Source organism: Cheilinus undulatus, linkage group 12 (assembly GCF_018320785.1).
Source record: "Cheilinus undulatus linkage group 12, ASM1832078v1, whole genome shotgun sequence".
Classification (NCBI taxonomy): Eukaryota; Metazoa; Chordata; class Actinopteri; order Labriformes; family Labridae; genus Cheilinus; species Cheilinus undulatus.
This window is the reverse complement of record NC_054876.1, coordinates 37,179,132-37,193,566: the sequence shown is the minus strand read 5'-3', so window position 1 is coordinate 37,193,566 and position 14,435 is coordinate 37,179,132. Positions and strand designations below refer to the sequence as shown.

General features: G+C 37.6%; 2 protein-coding genes across 4 annotated transcripts in view; both read right to left on the bottom strand.

Annotated features, from left to right (window-relative positions):
• Positions 1–2,359: 2,359 nt before the first annotated feature.
• Positions 2,360–3,000, bottom strand: LOC121519308 (histone H2AX). The gene has a single exon (XM_041802190.1). It carries the CDS (start codon positions 2,924–2,926, stop codon positions 2,498–2,500), a length of 429 nt encoding a protein of 142 aa, XP_041658124.1. The 5' UTR covers positions 2,927–3,000; the 3' UTR covers positions 2,360–2,497.
• Positions 3,001–4,281: 1,281 nt separating this feature from the next.
• c2cd2l (c2cd2 like) overlaps positions 4,282–14,435 on the bottom strand; it is a 46,343-nt gene continuing 36,189 nt past the window's right edge. For 2 of the 3 annotated variants that reach the window (XM_041802001.1, XM_041802000.1), the window contains exons 11-15: positions 10,604–10,775; positions 10,410–10,502; positions 9,844–9,977; positions 7,927–8,140; positions 4,282–6,186 (exon numbers count right to left, since the gene is read on the bottom strand). In XM_041802001.1, coding sequence (XP_041657935.1) covers positions 5,936–6,186; positions 7,927–8,140; positions 9,844–9,977; positions 10,410–10,502; positions 10,604–10,775 — 864 coding nt within the window. In that variant the 3' untranslated portion in view covers positions 4,282–5,935. The remainder of the gene's footprint in view (positions 6,187–7,926; positions 8,141–9,843; positions 9,978–10,409; positions 10,503–10,603; positions 10,776–14,435) is intronic. The other variant, XM_041802002.1, reaches the window with a different exon arrangement.

The window sequence follows — 14,435 nt, the reverse complement described above, 5'->3', positions numbered from 1 at the left end:
TGAGTTATGGTTTGACCAGTATGGGTGGAGTCACGTCTCTGTATTGTGAGGAAGTTTGCTGAGATGTCAGGGGCATATAACTCAAGTGATATGGACTAATTGTTTCATAAATGTATTTATTTTCTTCTCAAAGAGACAGCTATGTGATCCTGGACACTTTAATGTTAATTTGCTTTAAATCATGATCACACTTTTCAGTTTTTATCAACTTGAGCTTCAGTTTTCACTGAATTCACTTCCAACCCTGCACCTGCAGCAGAACCCTCAGGTCCTCAGGTCAGGGTCTACTTGTTGTCTCCCTGGTCAGACTAAAACCTCTCTACCTTTCAGTAGAGTTAACACTTTAACTGAGGCTTTGAAAAGCAGCTGAAAACACTTCTCTTTAACTTGGCTTTTGACCACTTGATGTGATTCTGTACTTTAACTATTTCTGTTTATTTTAGTTCTTTGAATGAATTTTTGTTGTTGCTCTTTTATTATATTGTTCTGTAAAGCATTTTGTGACTTGCTCTGTGAAAGGTGCTATATCAAATAAACATACTATTTATCTGTTGCTTTGACATTTGAGAGTTTTGACTGTACAATCTTAAACTCCTACATTAATGTACATCCAACATCACTGACACCAAACTGGGAAATCATGGTCATATCAATACACTATTGAATTTTCATGCTTAATGGTCTAATGCAGTGATACTCAATGTATGGCTTTTCAAAAATAATCCCACCAGAAAACCTTTAAAAAGGGACTTTTTGACCTCAGAAACAGTCCACTGAAAGCCACATTAATCAGTTTGTTCCTCTACAGTAGGCTTTAAATGTCACATTTAATTTTCAACCTTTATTTCTTGTTTGTATATTAGTAAATTTGATGTGTGTAAGAAAGAACATGCAGAATAAATATGATAAGTATAGCCTTATGTACTTTTGTTTTACTGCACTAATTTAAAGTGGATATTTCTGTAGGTTGAGGTCTCAACTAACAGTTATGTGTAGGATTAGTTAGGATAGTTTTAGTCTTTTTTTTCCCAAAATATGACTTTTTTTTTTGCTCATCAAATATTCATTTTTGTGAACCCCGACAGACACTAAATTTTATTTTAATTCAAAATGAATTAATTATCAAGTATCTAATACTGGTATAAGCTAATGATATTATACATTAAAGTGCATTATTTTAAATAGATTTTTTTGAAGTATGCTATCTCAGAATTATGTGTTTTTCTAAATTTCTTTAATATCAGCTATACTAATCTAATCTTTTGAAACAAATGAGTTGTTGTCGATGAGCTAGTATCTTCCAAATAAGTTGGAAATGGGAATAACATGATGATGGCAAGACTTTAAACCTTTAGATAAAGAAAAATATGAAAATGAAAAGTGAAATAAGCTCTCCCCATGCTCTGATTGACATATTTTGTGGAGTTACACTCCCAGGTTTGGATTGTGGCTTTTGCAAAGGTATTTTTTTAACCATTTGGCTCTTTGATTGAGTAACACCAGTCAAATGTTTGGCACATGATGAAGGAATTTGCTATAAATTACTGGGGATTAAACTGGATTAATTATTTCACAATACTCAAACAGGCTGCACCAAGGCCATATTTCATGTTATCAGATGTTGTAGTATTGTCTGTTTTTGAAACACTAAAGGAAACACCTGGAGAAAACCGTTAGTTTACCAGCCACACAGATGCACAAACACTGTTCACTGCATTCCACTGCAGCACCTGTTTCAACGAACACACCTGTTTCTGTAGCAACACTGGCAGATATAAAAGCCAAGCTCTCTCTTATATTCAGCCTTTAAGTTTTTAATTTATTGATATAGATGAGTATTATCTTTATTGGTCAAACTGCATCCTCATGCAGACAAAACCTCCAAATGTAGTGATTTTAGATTGATAGTGTGAGCTTACACGTCTTAATTTGGCCTAGTTTATAAGGTTGAATGCCTGAATTTCTCCTCCTTTTACTGTGGTGGCTGCAGCTGCTTCTGTCAGATCTCAGCTCCTATGCGGATAACAGGACAAACCAAACTAAGTTACGGTGTTTCACAACCAAACCACATATCCTATTTTTGAACAAAGGGAGCAACGTTTGTATGCAATGTTAAGGCACCCTGCTAGTCATTGTGAGCCGTGTTTGTGTATGATTTAGAGCTAGCCAACTAATTTCAGCGAAAAGGCGGTTTAGCTGATAATTTGCCTTTAAATTACAACACGTGTGCAAGGAAATGGACGGTTTCAACAAAGCCTGCATAGCTAACCATTTAAGCTAGTTTTCCTTTTCTTAAGTTTTCCTAAGTAGCATGTAGCATTAGCTTCGTGGAGTCAAAACGACCAGGTAAAGACAACCGTTGTATAAAAAAGCGCGTTTATTAAATAACATGTGGAATTTCAAACAAAATCAGCGATGAACAAAGGAGTTGCTCTTTCAATGAGAGGTGGGTGGCCCTTAAAAGGGCCTTTGGGGTGAAAAGTTATTAGCCATCAAGCTAATACTCCTGAGACTGAGAGGAGGCCTTCTTTCCCGCCTTGCCGGAGCTAGGTGCTGACTGGCCGGTCTTCTTGGGCAGCAGGACGGCCTGGATGTTGGGTAGGACGCCGCCCTGGGCGATGGTCACACCGCCGAGCAGTTTGTTCAGCTCCTCGTCGTTTCTCACAGCCAGCTGAAGGTGACGGGGGATGATACGGGTTTTCTTGTTGTCCCTGGCGGCGTTACCGGCCAACTCCAGGATCTCAGCAGTCAGGTACTCGAGCACAGCAGCCAGGTACACGGGGGCTCCAGCACCCACCCTCTCGGCGTAGTTGCCCTTGCGGAGGAGACGATGGACACGTCCGACTGGGAACTGAAGTCCAGCACGGGAGCTACGGGTCTTGGCCTTGGCGCGGGCCTTTGTTCCAGTCTTGCCTCTTCCAGACATTGTTGGTCGTTTGATCTATCTTCTCTTACAATATTGCAGTAGAGGAACGAGCTATGAAGAGGAATCCGCACGACCTGGATATAAACCACGGGCTTTGTCCCGCCCTATAACGTGATTGGCTGTACGACGAGTAAAAGTGAAATATAATTGGCTCATAGAGGTCAAAGACCACAGGAAGTCAGTGACTATTGGTTTAAGTGCTGGGGCGTCGAACCAATCACAGAGGTCGGTGGGCAACACATAGTAGTGATTGGCTAATGTTTTCTCGCCTTCTAGTGAATGGGTCAAACGGAGAGAGGCGGAGATGAGAGTCCAATCGAGAAAGTTCCCTCCGCCATCCAGTTTTGGCGGCTTTTCCAGATGTGCACTAAGAATAACTCACATATAACAGAAAAGAAAGTGGGTTTATGGTCACAAATGGGATATAAAACGTAAACATGTTTATTTAATCGTGTTTGGTATGCTGGGGTTTATTTTAAACTATCTTCGGGAGTTATAAAATCCTTAAAAATACATACTTCTGAGCCTAAATCAAGAACAGATGAGGTTAATTGCTTTTTTAGACATTACCCATTCATGTTTGTTTTCATCTTAACAGCTGTACACACCGACATTTTGCTTTTTTTTTTATAAAACTGTAATTTTTATGGTAAAATTGCAAACTGTCATTGTGTAGAGGTACTCAGGACTAACTTCCAGCAGTTCCTTTGACCTCATGGCTTAGTTTTTGCTCTGATATGCATTGTCAGCTTGAGTGTAAATAATGACAATAAATTTTTTTTTTCAGGCTGTAACAAAGCAAAATAAGAAAAAGTGAAGGGGGTCTGAATACTTCCTAAATGTACTGTATGTCAACAGTATCAGTATTCATGGTGGTAACATCTTACTCTTTTGGTGGTAACAAGTTAGTTCAGGGCCCTGAAGTTCCCTAGAAAGTTGAGTCTCTTATGCGATTTTTCTTTTTTCTTTTTTTGCAGGTAATGATCTGATTTAGAGGACTGACAAGACCAGCCAAGCAGTTAGTTTGACTAACCTACCCACAATATAACAATGCCAGAAAAAATGTTCAAATGTGTTCAGAAAAGAGGGTTCACATTTTGAAACAATCTAGATTCAACCAAAACAACAAATAAAATGTTTTATTTCATGGATAAGAATATTGAGTATCTAGATTAAAAATTAACCATGGTTATAACAGCTTTCCTTTACAACGAACTGTGTTTTTCTTGGCCTCCATGGCCCCCCCATTTAGCTGGCCAGAAAGTCATTCCCGTTATGAGCTGCTTTGTGTTGCAGTTAAAAAACTATCTGCAAAAATAACTTTGCTTCAGGTATCATCAGGATTGAAGTGATGCTCCAAAAATAATTTATTTGCAATAAATGATACATTTCAAATATAACAGATATCACACATTTCTCAAATTCTGCAGCCGTCCTCTGTTTCACAATGCGGCCATAGACAGTATTTATTGTGTCTTCAGACAATGTAGTGGCTTTGTTCTTTTTGTCAGCATTTTGAAACGGTTGCAGGTTTTAAAGCACATGAAACTTTACAGCCTTGAGTTCTTTGATAGCAACGGCTCAACCTGTGATCCCTTTAAATAGCCATCCCTTTATCAATACAAATGAATATGATAATTTAATTAAGGTCATTTGTTTTTTAAAACCAACAATAAATGCAGGTTTATTTTTTCTGCATTACAGAAATGCCTAAAAGTTTGTACATTTTAACATACAGGTTCTGGGTTTTTTGAAGGGTGCTGCAGGTTTCTTCTGAACTTAAGCTGCTAGTTTCTGTGTCATTTCTAGCCCTGAGTATGTCTTCATTTCATCGCCTGTCATTGCCTTGTCATAAACATTTCTGTTCATTTTTCCTAGTCAGAAAAGCACCTCCTTTGGCGTTATTTTCCAACTGCATAACTACTCTACTGCCCCTCAAGTAAGACTTGTATCAATTAAAGAGATATACAGCATGATGATGGTCCTAAATGTAAATACATAATAGAATTTGCATTGATTAGTTTATGATTAAAAGCTCAGCATTTCCAGCAAATAAAAGCTTGCAACCCTGCAAGGCATTGTTCACAATATATGCAATAGTACTGCAAGGTAATGACTGTTATTGCAATGATGAAAATCCATATGAGCATGATTGAAATCTTTATAAATTGACAGAAGCCACAGGTAAAGAAGTAAAATATTGTCTTTGTAGCTAAAAGAAATTTTTAGAATTTCAAAAACTCGAAACATATTGCCCTGCTTAGTTAGATAAATATCCTGGTAGTTTAAAAAGTAAACTAAAATGCATCATGAATTTCCACAGATAGTACTTTTATAAAATAAAAAGTACAGTAAATGTATTATTATCTTCTTATATAAGGTACACCATTGACAAAACCAATGTTTAAGCAAGTAAGAATGGACATTACAGATAGATTTTTGCTTTAAATTACATTTGCATGGAAAAAAAACGCACAACAATGTGTATTTTACAGTGCAATGCAACTCTGATGACTTCTTTTTTTGGGACGGTAAAATAAATAGCACTTATTTCATGAGATCCATATAATAATAAATTAACTTTATACACCTCAGGAATTTTACATGTGCTGTTTAAAAAAAAATTTAAAGTCCAAAGTGCAACCAGAAGCATCTTACTGGCATTTTATGTCGTTAAATAAAGTCAGAGCATCTCCAGCATTCATGGTAAAATATGCCTCCTTATTTGTTCCAGCTGTGCACCAGATATCTCTTTGCATCTGTCACCTTCCACTGACTGTGCAGCAGATTTCCTTTCAAATTAAAGTTTATTTTTCCCACTCAACTCCATTTATGTGATAAAACATGTCGCCTGTCTCTCCACAGGAAAGCGCTCCTCGAGGTGCTCTCTTTTCAGCATTTGACGACCCACCTGGGGTGTCACCTTATTAAAGACTGCATTTCTGCCTTCTTAAGTTGTTCTTTGTACTGTGAAAACAGAAGCTTTTTAGTTATGTGGAGTCCTCTTTATCATTTATCCAGCGAGCTTGCACCTCCGTTTGTTGCCGGGGCTTTGCCTTTTGACTTTCCTGATGAACGGAAGGAGAAGCGTTTGATGAGGCGTCGGGAGAAGCTGCCAGACTTTTTGCGGCTGCTTGTTGATGCGGCTGCAAAGTTATTGCCCATGTTGGAGATGTCTTCATGTGACTGGCTGAGGCAGGACTCCTTCTCTCGATGTCTTCTGCGGAACAACAGCTTTGTCCCACTCTGCAGAAAGCTCACTGCAAGAACACAGAAAATATTGCTGTATTAACCTCCTATGACCCTGCATGTACCATATAGGAGGACATTCTGACTTTCCTTCAGCTTAGTAATAATTTCTACTATTAGAACTAAGAGATAATTGTCCAGAATGCACTGAAACTTTAACTTAAATCACAAAACATATCTGCACAACTGTACAACTCATCCACTCATCCATTTTGCATGTATATTTCTGCTCTTTATATTCAGCTTTTTTTTGTATTGCTTTTTCTTTTAAAAGGATAGAATCACAAAGTCTAACTCCTTGTATGAGTAACTATACTCAGTCATGAAACCTTATTCTGATTTTGATTTAACACAGCTTTGGTCTGCAGGGTGCTTGCAGCTAAACAGCCACAAGGTGGCAGCAGCAGTCAGAGTCAGTCATGTGATGTGGCCTGGAATGACATTCTGATGAAATTCTGATTAAAGTGTTCAAGGCTGTAAAAGTTGTACTATAAATTTATGACTAATTAATATTTTTTAAATATAAGTACTGAATGCAGCCCCCCACCAAACACACACACACACATACAAGTATAAACAGGCATAAAAGGCATGAATTTATTCATATATTTAAGAATTTCTATCACAGGATTGTTACTTATGCATGCCTGTTTGCAATTTTTACCGTTGTGTAAAACCTTGTTTCATGACCAGTTTTTATATTCTATAAGTCCAGTTTATATTCAGTTTTGTATATCCTGTGTATTATACAATTTATAACATATTTCTATATTTTAGCAGCATCACTATTTTATTACTTTGATTGAAATTATCTTTACTTCCATGTCTTTGAATTGTTTAAAATCATTTTCTGAGACATTTAAAATTCAGGGGAGCTGAAGATATAAAACAGTGTAGGGCAGTTGGCAGCCTGGGGGCCAGATGTAGCCCATCACCTTACTTAGAGCAGCCCCCAAGTCAATTTCAAATACTATTAAAGTAAAAACATAAAGAAAGCATGACAATATCTGTCATGAAAACATGAGAAATAGAAACATTTCTGTTAAAACATGTTGATAACCGGTGCATACTTTTTTCAAGATTTATTTTGGTGTCTTTCTGCCTTTAATAGAGAGAGGTAGGACAGTGGATAGACCTGGACACAGGGCAATCTGCGCCCTATTACTGCTATCTGTTTAGTTCTTTGCAATAAATTATTCATTGTAATTGTCTGCGGCTGTTTTTGTTTAACTTTTTTGATATACACTACTGAATGCATTTTTAAAAAAAAGGTACACAAGTAAAATGCACAAAAATAATTATGTGTTAATCAACTATGATGTTCACTACATTGAGAAAATGTACCTTAAAATTGATTTTACTGGAGTTTATCTGATTTAATTATCAAATTCTTTTTGCACATTAGATTAGTAATATAAATGTTGGTATAATAAATCATCGTAAGAGCTACATGTTTTTTCTTGATCAAATTATTAGTAAACACAGGGGTTAAATGTAGAATATTTTACATGTCTAAAAGTTTGGCAATTTTGTATAAGGAATCAAAATAATATGGCGTCTTGGTAACAAAACCTGCCTTGATCTAAAACTACCTTTATGAATTTATGTTTCAAGGTAACATGATAAGTGTTAGAATAAAACAAAATCTTGATTACATACCTCTATTAGAAGAGAAGACCTGAAACCTGAAAAAAAAAACTTTCAAATCTAAAATTTTAATGTATGGACCAATCATAAACATGGATTATTACCTTTGTGGTCCTTTAGGCTGCGGGTTTCCAAGGCACCAGTGGAACCAGTGTCAGACTCCACATCGTCCACAGACGGACGCTCAGACACGTCAGAGGGCGTGGTTTCTTCTGGGTCCTGGTAATGCCTGGCACCATGGTGGTTGCCATGCATGGCTGCGTCCATGGCTGCAGCGTAGCCGCTGGAGAGCGCACAGTCATCTTCTGAGAGTGGAACCTAATAAATGATAGATAATGAATCAAATGATGACCTTTTAATACCCTTTTCCGGGTGAATATTGAGCCATGTTTCCAGAGCGGCCCTTTACACTGCATATCCCTGGAGGCTTCGGGACAAAACCAGGTCAGAGGACTCTCATTGTGCCATAATGTGGTCCTCTGTGGGGCTGTGCCTGTGGACTAAATTTAGCTCAAAGTCATTTCTCCTCCTTGTCATTGTATTCTTCGATTCCTTATAAAGTAGGTTATTTTTAAAGCTCCAGCTATACCCTAATTCTATAGACAAATCCTGTCCACAACATGTTACACAGAACACTATTGAAATGTTATTGACAAAATAAAAATCAATTTTGTGCTAATTTGTTTATCTGTCAACTGACTCGCTTAAGATAATTTTTCTCTTTTTGTCCTTAATTTCCATGCTTTGTCTGATTTTATGTCACTTCAACAATAAAAGCTAGCTGCATTTCTAGATAGCCTAGATAGATAGCTAAATGACTGGTTTAAAAAAGGTCCAGGTATTATAATTATTTTAGGTTAATTTGAAAAAAAAAAAGTGATCTATAACAAAACTGCGATACCATTAATGATGTTCCAATATTGTAAGAATTTCAACTACACTCTCTAGCCACTTCATTACGTACGGATAAAGTTGCAATTATTAGCCTCCCTATGAAAATGTCTTATTTTTAAGTTTTAACCAAATGCTGTGAAACAGAGAAAGGACTTTTCAACACTTTATTTTGGGTACTTACATTATATTACTTTGCAGACATAAAAAACATAATTTTCCCCCCAAAAATGACCAAGATCTAAATTATTAGCCCCCTTTAGAACTGACCTTTTTGTTGAGCCAGAACACAAACCACTGTTGTGCAATGATGTGCATTAACTATGTAATGCTCAAAGATTTAAAATCAAGTTAAAACTGAGGTTTATCTTCCAATTTACACTCAGCATAAAAACTTAAGTGAGGGTTTGAGCTACTCAGCAAAACTGGGTCTGGGTCATCATTTGTCTTCCAACACAACAACCCAATACATATGTGGCTCCTGGTGAAGAACTACCTTCAGAAGACCAAAGTAAATGTAACTGACTGGCCTGCACAAAGCCCTGACTCGAATCTCATGAAAAATCTGTGGGGTGAACTGAAGATGAAGGTACATGCCAGAAGACCATCAAATGTGAAGGAGCTTGAGAGATTGGCCAAAGAAGAATGGGCTGGGATTTCTCAGGAGAAATATCTGAGACTTGATGAAGACTACAACTAATGACTGCAGGCTGTTATCCAGAAAAAAGGAGACACAACTGACAATCACCATCCATGTTATGTATAATGGACACATTCAAAATAAAACTAGGATGTTTGGAAAAGCTGTGTTAAAAAGTTTTTGTGAAGTGAATTTTTCACTGGGGGGATAATAATTTCATCCTCATCTGTCAATCACATGGCTCTATCAGCTGCATTTACGCATGGAGACATGGTCAAGATAACCTGCTGAAGTCCAATCTGAGCATCAGAATTTAATTTAAGTGATTTTGTATCATGGTCACATTAATTAGTAGCTAAAAAAGTATAGCTAATCAAATGGTCAATGAATGTATGCTCAAAAGTAAACCATTTGTCTGATAAAGTAGATGAATATGGCTCATGACATCTATTTTGCTAAATTTGTCATTGCAAATTTTTAATTCTCTGACCTTGGAAACCCCGGAGATGATCAGCGTGCTCCTTTTAGTCGGAGTCTTTCGAGCTGCTTTGGACGCGGACTCCGTCAGCTGCCGAATGGCCGTCTCTGCAACGGGATCCAGGCCATTAGAGAGGCGGCTGCTCTCTGAGCAACAGAACACAGATATGTAATTCAGCACTATGCTAGTGAACAATCAATGCTTTTTTATAATTTACAGTCTTTAATATGCCAATTACATATCTGGTTGATCAGAGGCTTGATTTTCTCAACAGTGTTTCTAATTTCTGCGAGGAATTCTAGACTGTATATTTACATTTCAATCATAAAAATATGATATTTTGGAATGTGAAAACTCTCCAATTATATGAGAAAATTTTAGTCTTTTCCCAGATGTAATCAAGTGGGATTTTTGTTGCAAACTCCTGTAAAGATTTGACCGAGGAGTACCTGCACAGAGAGAACCTAATGTGTACTGAAAAGAGCATTCCTCTCCTCTCACATTACACAGCAGCCTGCTACTAACCCTACTTTGCATCTGTTATGTAAAACAACGTCTGGCCTTCAGATTGAACTCACTGCTGGGGTTGGGGCTGCCTTTGGCTTCTGACAGGACTGTGGGTTTCTTCTCCGTCACCTCCACTTTGGACGGCGAACGCAGAGGGGACTCACCTGAAAGGCATCACGGCTATCTTATTTCAGTTTTAATACAATTGTAACAACATTTCATCTGTTATTGTTCATGTTGTAATGCTGAAATTAGTCAAATGAACCTGGGCTGCGCTCCAGTTTGAGTCGAGACTGGACGGTGGTCACTGTGGTGACGATGGTTCCATCCGGCATGATGGTTCGGTCCACGTCCACCTTTTTTGTGGGGGTGAGAGAGGAACGGAGGGGCAAAGCATTGTGGGTGCTGCGAGGCTCTTCTGTTTCAACATACAGCAGCTGGAAAAGTAAAAAAAAACTCATGTTTATGGTTGGAATAGTTTATGTCTTAACAGGTACACACTGCACATGGTTGAATTATACTTATATCTATTCCATTTAAATTTAATCAAAGGAACTGATTTATGCATTTTAGAGGCATGGCTGATATAACTGCAAGCAATCATGATATAACTGTCAAGTTGTTTGAGCCTCAGCTCAACCTCTTTGTCTACTATGCCTCATGCTTCAACCAACATTTCCCACAGTCTACGATACACACTTCTATGGTGGTATTATTCATAGAAATGTTTTTAGCAAGGGCTGACCATAACGTCCTTGACCTTTAGCCTCCAAAATGCATTCAGCCACAGCTCACATTTGTGCAGGGGTTTAAGAAAATCTCTCAAAGCATTGATGAGATATGGTGTTCAAAAGCAAGGAACGTACAAAAGCCCCCTTACCTTCAGCTTTGACCTACGACCTTCAAAATCTGATCAGTTCATCCTTAAGTCATAATGAACATTTGTGGAAAGTTTGAAGTAACTCCCTTATGAGGCCTTGTGACCTTGACCTTTGGCCTATAACTAGTAATGTTTATTTGGGGCAGACTAATTAATGGCTTGGGTGATTATTGAGGCAATATTTCACATTTCGCTAATTATCAATATCAGCATTTTATCTTACCTATTATTGATCAAACTAATTAATTAAGGTGTGATACTTTGACTCCACTCCTAGGTGTGTTTTCTCCTCAGGGAGGTCTAACCTAATGTCCCTCTCACAACACTATCTGATTGGCTAGATGTCACATGACTGCCAGCCAATCAACATTAAAGCCTGGGTGGCATTGACACAGAGGCTGTTTCTCAAAGCCAAAGAAGGATCTTCAAATGGCTGTTTTTGAAGGATACTACGTCATCGACTGCCATCAGAGGACTGTTCCAATGTCGAGGATCTTCGAAAATTTTCAAGGGACTTAGTCCTTCAAGCAGAGAATTTCCAAGGATGCACATGTGTATTAGAAGAACGATTCTGGAAAATAATCACACTAATCACTATTTTTTTCTCCAATATTGCGATTGCAATTTGATATGTGATTATTCCTCAACTCTCTTTTATATAAAAAAAAGCTGAACAATTCTTTAAATATCAAATTCTTCCTCCCACCACCAAAAACAAACTCGTTAGGTTAATTGGTGACTTTAAAATTGGCCGTAAGTGTGAATGTGAGAGTGCCTGGTTGTCTGTCTCTCTATGTCAGCCCTGCAATTGACTGGCGACCAATCCAGGGTGTGCCCCGCCTCTCACCCAATGACAGCTGGGGTAGGCTCCAGCCCCCCGTGATCCTCAGCCGTACAGAAATTTGATGGATGGATATCTAATTCTGATGATTTCGACTGGTATTGCAAATTGGATATGAATTGTTGCATTGAAGGGTTTTTATCATTTTCATATTTAATAAGAAAAAAGTTCAAAAATGAAGGGAGGATTTTTAATAGACTATTCTAAAAAAAAAATATGGCACTTGAATGATTGCATGATATGCCATGCATAGCACCTCTACTATAAAAAAAAGTTTAAAACCGGTATTTTGACACAAATTTCAGGTCAAAGAAATATTGCACCTTCTGCGATTTGAAAATTGTGGCAGGCCATATTGCAATTTATTCAAATTTTTGATTAATTGCCCAGCCCTAATGATGTATCCTCCACTTGCAGGAATTACCCACAATCCAATACGCGTTGTTGTTCTTCTCTTAAAAATAAACAAATAGCATGACATCAGGAGAAAGCCAGGACCTAACAATAATCAACACACTTTTGGATATCATGTTTCCACCATGTATATGTTGTCATCATTATTTCATTTCATCAAAGTAAAGATGGATGGGTAAAAGTAGCACCATATTATATGATAATATTAAATGATCAATATGATTATACGATCATATTATAATATATATAATGATTATATGACGCTGCGATAGCTTATTAGACGGCGCTGGGTAAAACTTGTGAAAGTTGTTGTTAGTTCCCCTCCAATTTTGATTTTTGCAGCTGCCGTGTATATGGGCACGACCCTTCCTATGACGTAATCAGCACACTCGTCCAAGGGACCTGGACTTTGAGAAACAACAAGAGTGTGCATCACTTAGTGTTTTCCTGCTGCTACTCTGTTGCTTTGTGCTGTTTCTCATGTCGACAGAATAAGTGCTAAATTGTTTATTCTCACTTTTCATTCATGTCATTTTTCTTTTTGTCACATTGAGTACATTTTGTTTGTCATAAAAATACATATCAGTTCAAAAATTTTGGAATATCTCATGAACTACTAATAATCAGTATCAATATCAACCCTGAAAAAACAACATTGTTTGACCCTCAATGTTTACAGGCAAATAATTTCACATCTGACAAAATGCAGGGTATAACTACACTAAGTCCACTACTCTGAAGTCAAGAAAACACCTTAAAAACAGTCAAAATCCTGCACTTTCCTTTAAGACTAGATCCCTGTGGCACAGGGTAAACAACATCAAGTGGTCTGCAGAATGTGGCTAACATTTAAAATGCTGCCATTGCCAGCCCTCAGTCCTCTTTGGAGGTTAACGTTCGCATGTCTGCGCTGAATGTCATCACTCAAAACTTCAGTCTACGTTAAACTTTATCCCCTTTTTCCTGGATCAAGACAGCGGTAAACCCCGCTATTGCTTCTTGATGCTATCGGTGCTATCAACTCACTGTTGTTTACATCAGGTTAAAGAGCATTAAAGCAGCATGGCAGCAGCTATTAGCTGGGTCTACAGTGGCTGAAAGTGGTGGATGGCTGGATTACAAGTTAGATGAAGCATTTGACTGGGATTGTAGGTTTCTGTAGAACTGACAGAAAATATTTAAAATGAGGCTAATCAAAAGCATCCCTTCTTACGGCTACCAAAATCAAATCAGTTCATCCTTGAATTTTCATAAACACTTGTGTCAAAGATCAAAGTTTTCTTGAGCTATATGATAACAAAAATAGCCGAGACAGAGAGACAAACTGAAAACATAGTGCCTCCAGCCATGGCTGTCACGATTGTAGAGGCATCAAAGACACAGTGTGGAATATTTAAGAGACAGATGAATGACACAAATACCACAACCAGCATGATGCAGCAAGTAAACCGGTGAATGATTTGTAGTCATAAGTTGATTTCTCTGCCATGTCTTCACTGAAATTTGAAGTTTAAAAAATGCTTATAGAATTATATCATGAACCCAGTATTGTGATACACATCATATGGGGGGTTGAGTATAGTTGTGTTTGTGGTTAATGATTTTTTGCACTTGTTTATACTTTTCATGTAGCAAATAAAATGCCTACAGAGGAAAGATTTTCAAATTCACCGACACAAGTAAGCTCTATTTTAAGTGACACCTGACCTGCAGGGATGATTTTAGCTGAGTCATCACTGTGTGTAGGTATAGGTAGTGTAGGTTTAACAGATCACAACAGGTAGTGTTAATATAAATTTTAGCCTGCAGACACAAAGCAGATGTTACTATAATGCCTTTGTCTTTGTAAAATATGTAAATTAGAGGGAAAAAAGCCAACAAGTCTGCAGAGACAGCTGTCACCAGCATGACAATGGGCTGCTGTTATACAACCCTCCCTCTGCCTTTGTAGTGAATCTTTGT